The 3,443-nt window shown below is 61.8% G+C and overlaps 1 protein-coding gene across 3 annotated transcripts; it reads left to right on the top strand.

The window, feature by feature from the left end:
* Positions 1–490: 490 nt before the first annotated feature.
* HES4 (hes family bHLH transcription factor 4) lies at positions 491–2,812 on the top strand. Of its 3 annotated transcripts, none has more exons than XM_032709232.1 (4): positions 491–679; positions 863–958; positions 1,049–1,136; positions 1,752–2,812. In XM_032709232.1, exons 1-4 carry the CDS (start codon positions 569–571, stop codon positions 2,345–2,347), a joined length of 891 nt encoding a protein of 296 aa, XP_032565123.1. In that variant the 5' UTR covers positions 491–568; the 3' UTR covers positions 2,348–2,812. The 3 variants fall into 3 exon arrangements, with proteins under 3 accessions (XP_032565123.1, XP_032565122.1, XP_032565124.1); XM_032709231.1 differs by having other exon boundaries at positions 491–775; XM_032709233.1 differs by lacking the exon at positions 1,752–2,812 and adding an exon at positions 1,321–1,745 and having other exon boundaries at positions 522–775; positions 1,049–1,196.
* Positions 2,813–3,443: the final 631 nt, after the last annotated feature.

Raw genomic sequence — 3,443 nt, 5'->3', positions numbered from 1 at the left:
CCGCACCCCCCGCCCATTGGCCGCCCGCTCGCGTGCCGCGCCAGCCGCCGGGCGGCCCTCCCGTGTGACACCCGCGCGGCGGAGGAGGAGGAGGAGGAGGAGGAAGAGGCGGGCGGCGGGCGGGCGGCGAGACCTCAGCCGGTGACAGCGCGGCGGCGGCGGCTGGGGAGAAGTCGCGGGGGGGGGGGGGGCGGTGGCGGCGGTGGTGGTGTGAGGCAGCCCCGCCCTCGCTTCTGCCCCCCACGTGGGAGGAGAGGCGCGCGGAGGAGGCGGGGCGGGGCGCGGGGCGGGGCGCGCGGGGGGGGTGTGGGCGGGGCGCGGCGCGGGCGCGGCGCCCAATGGGAGCGCGAGCGGCGCGGCGGGCCGGGCGCTGATTGGGCGGCGCCGAGTGTGGGAACGGCCGCGGCGGCGGGTTCGCACGGGCCGGGCCCCGCGGCCGCCGCCGCCGCCGCCGCTATAAAACGGGGGGCGCGGGGCGGGCGCCGCGCACGGAACCGGCCCCGCACCCGCCGCACGCGCCCGGCCCGCGACCCGCACCCGCCGCCACCACCACCGAGCCCCTCGAGCCATGCCCGCCGACACGGGCATGGAGAAACCCACCGCCTCGCCCATCGCGGGCGCGCCCGCCAGCGCCAGCCACACGCCGGACAAACCGCGGAGCGCCAGCGAGCACCGGAAGGTAAATGGAGGAGGAGGAGGAGGAGGAGGGTGCCGGTCGGGGCGCAGCAACGCTGGCGGCGGAGCTGGATGGCGGCAAGCCCGCGGCCGTGCTGAGGTCGGTGATGGGATGAGGCGGGCTGGGGGGATGCGGGGTTGTGCGGGGCGGTCGCTGAATGGATGCGCGCTCTCTCCCCCCGTGCAGTCGTCCAAGCCCATCATGGAGAAGCGGCGCCGGGCGCGCATCAATGAGAGCCTGGGGCAGCTGAAGACGCTCATCCTGGACGCGCTCAAGAAGGATGTAAGTGAGGGCCGAGCGTGCGGGGGGATGCGGGGTCGGGGGTTTATCCGGTTGCGGGCAGCCCCTGATGGAGCCGCTGTTGTCCCGCAGAGCTCCCGGCACTCCAAGCTGGAGAAGGCGGACATCCTGGAGATGACTGTCAAGCACCTGCGGAACCTGCAGCGGGCGCAGATGACGGGTGAGTGCCTGCCCCGCTCCGGGGACAGGGGACACAGGACTAGGAACCGGGCTCCGGACCGGGAGCTGGAGGCAGGAGACCGGGCATGGAGCTCCGGAGTGGGAGCTGGGGACAGAGGATTACTTACTGACCGGGTTCCGTACCGGGAACTGGGGACGCAGGACTAGGAACCGGGCTCCGGACTGGGAGCTGGGGCAGGAGACCGGGCATGGAGCTCCGGACCGGGGACAGAGGACAGGGGACTGGGGACCGGGAGCTGGGGACAGAGGACTAGGTACGGGCTTCCACACCGGGAGCTGGGGACAGAGGATTGGAGATGGCAATCCGTGCAGGGGGACAGGTGACAGGGCAGCGGGGATGGGGTTCCAGATCAGAGACAGGGGATCGGGAACCGGGCTCCAGACCAAACGCTGGGGACCGAGGACTAGAGCTCGGTCTCTACAACGAGAACGGGGGATCAGGGAAGGAGCTCCGGACCGAGGGCTGAAGGCAGAGGACCGGGAACTGGGCTCCACATTAGGGGATAGATGACCGGGCTCTGGGGACAGGGGACCGGGCTGCAGGGTACCGAGACCGGTGCTCCGGACCTTCCACTGACCTTCCGCCCCCTCCCAGCCGCGCTCAGCGCCGACCCCACCGTCCTCGGCAAGTACCGGGCTGGATTCAACGAGTGCATGAACGAGGTGACCCGGTTCCTGTCCACCTGCGAAGGGGTGAACACCGACGTGCGCACCCGCCTGCTCAGCCACCTCTCGGCGTGCCTGGGCCAGATCGTGGCCATGAACTACCCCCCTCCTCCTCCGCCGCCGCCCCCGCCCGCCGCCCAGCCCGCACATCTGGCACAGCAGCCCCTGCACGTCCAGCTGCCTCCCGCCGCAGCTGGAGCCGTGCCCGTGCCCTGCAAGCTCAACCCCGCCGAAGCCCTGTCCCCCAAGGTCTACGGGGGCTTCCAGCTCGTCCCAGCCACCGACGGCCAGTTCGCTTTCCTCATCCCGAATCCGGCTTTTCCTCCCAGCTCCGGACCGGTTATTCCCCTCTATGCCAACGCCAACGTCCCGGTGTCCGCGGGCAGCGGCTCAGGGAATGCCGGTGCCACCCCCTCGGCATCCCCCGTGCAGGGTTTGACATCATTTGGGGGCAGCATTGGTCCAGCGTCCCAGGCTGGGAGTCCCATCGGAGAGCGCAGTGAATCCGTCTGGAGACCCTGGTGACTTCCCTAAAACTATTCCCCCTCTCTCCAAAAAAAAAAAAAAATACAAAACAAACAACAAACTCTTCTTGTTGGCTCCGTTGTATGGAGCCCCTGTTATGTTTGGGGGTGTTTTTTGTTTTTGTTTTTTTTAAAAGCAAATTTAACCAGAAAGGAAGATGAAAAAAAAAAAAAAAAAAGGACCTCGCTATGAACGTGCTATTTATTATTTTCAGAGGTTGGGATCTCGACTTGTATTTTTACTCCTTTAAAATGCCTTTATTTGAGATACTTTTTTTAAAGAAAAAAAAAATAAATGAGAAATAGTTTTGTAACAAATATTCAAAAGTTATAATGCCAAAGTTGTTTGTATCCCGTTTGTCTGTGGGTGTGTGCGTGCCTGTGTTGAAGACTTCCAAAAAAAAAAAAAAAAGAAAAGAGAAAAAAAAAATGCAGGTGTTTAAATAAAGAATCTCTTTGAAATAGATTTTCTTTTTTCCCCCCCTTTCCTTTCATTTTGTTTGAGGGTGGGCAAGGACAGGCTCATCCTGTGTGTGCAAGAAAAAGTAAGAATGAACTTTATGGCCTTAAATAAGGCTGTTGGAAAGGACACTGGTGAAAAATATTCAGAGGGGGAAGGTGATGGGGTTGAGGGGGGGTCTGGCACTGTTAAATATCTCGTGAGAGCTTTGTATGTGTTCTGTTCCCAGTCAGAAGAAAGATTCCTAAAAAAATCCGCCCGTGGAAGCTGAGGAAACACAGGCTGCTTGCTACCTGCTCCTGAAATCAGGCTGCTCTCCAGCTTTCCCTCCTTCCCACCTCTCCTAGGGATCGCCTGTGTGGGGGTGGCAGCACAAAAGTTACTATCTTGCCTACAAAAGAGGCAAGAGAGTCTGTCCCTATTGTGAGGAGGGTAATTAGAAGGTATAAAGGGTCTCATCGAGTATGCAGCGGGCTCTTTGGGAAGTTGGGAGCCCTATTGAAACGCCTGGGAACTCGGAGCTGAGGGTTAATGTGTGTCTTTTTTTTTCTCGCCACTCTCATTGACAGGGCCAGATAGACTCTGATACTCAATGCTGTTGTAAATTCAATTGCCTGGCCTCACAATGCCTACCTCA

This window comes from Chiroxiphia lanceolata, chromosome 22, assembly GCF_009829145.1.
Source record: "Chiroxiphia lanceolata isolate bChiLan1 chromosome 22, bChiLan1.pri, whole genome shotgun sequence".
Taxonomy (NCBI): Eukaryota; Metazoa; Chordata; class Aves; order Passeriformes; family Pipridae; genus Chiroxiphia; species Chiroxiphia lanceolata.
The sequence above is the reverse complement of the archived record's forward strand: the minus strand, read 5'-3'. Positions and strand labels throughout refer to the sequence as shown.

What these genes read in the sequence shown, in the direction of transcription:
- HES4 (XM_032709231.1), top strand. Translation starts at nt 569, where the DNA reads ATGCCCGCCGACACGGGCATGGAGAAACCCACCGCCTCGCCCATCGCG. An exon ending in TGGACGCGCTCAAGAAGGAT is followed by an intron (nt 959 to 1,048) that starts GTAAGTGAGGGC and finishes GTTGTCCCGCAG; the next exon opens with AGCTCCCGGCACTCCAAGCT. An exon ending in GCAGCGGGCGCAGATGACGG is followed by an intron (nt 1,137 to 1,751) that starts GTGAGTGCCTGC and finishes GCCCCCTCCCAG; the next exon opens with CCGCGCTCAGCGCCGACCCC.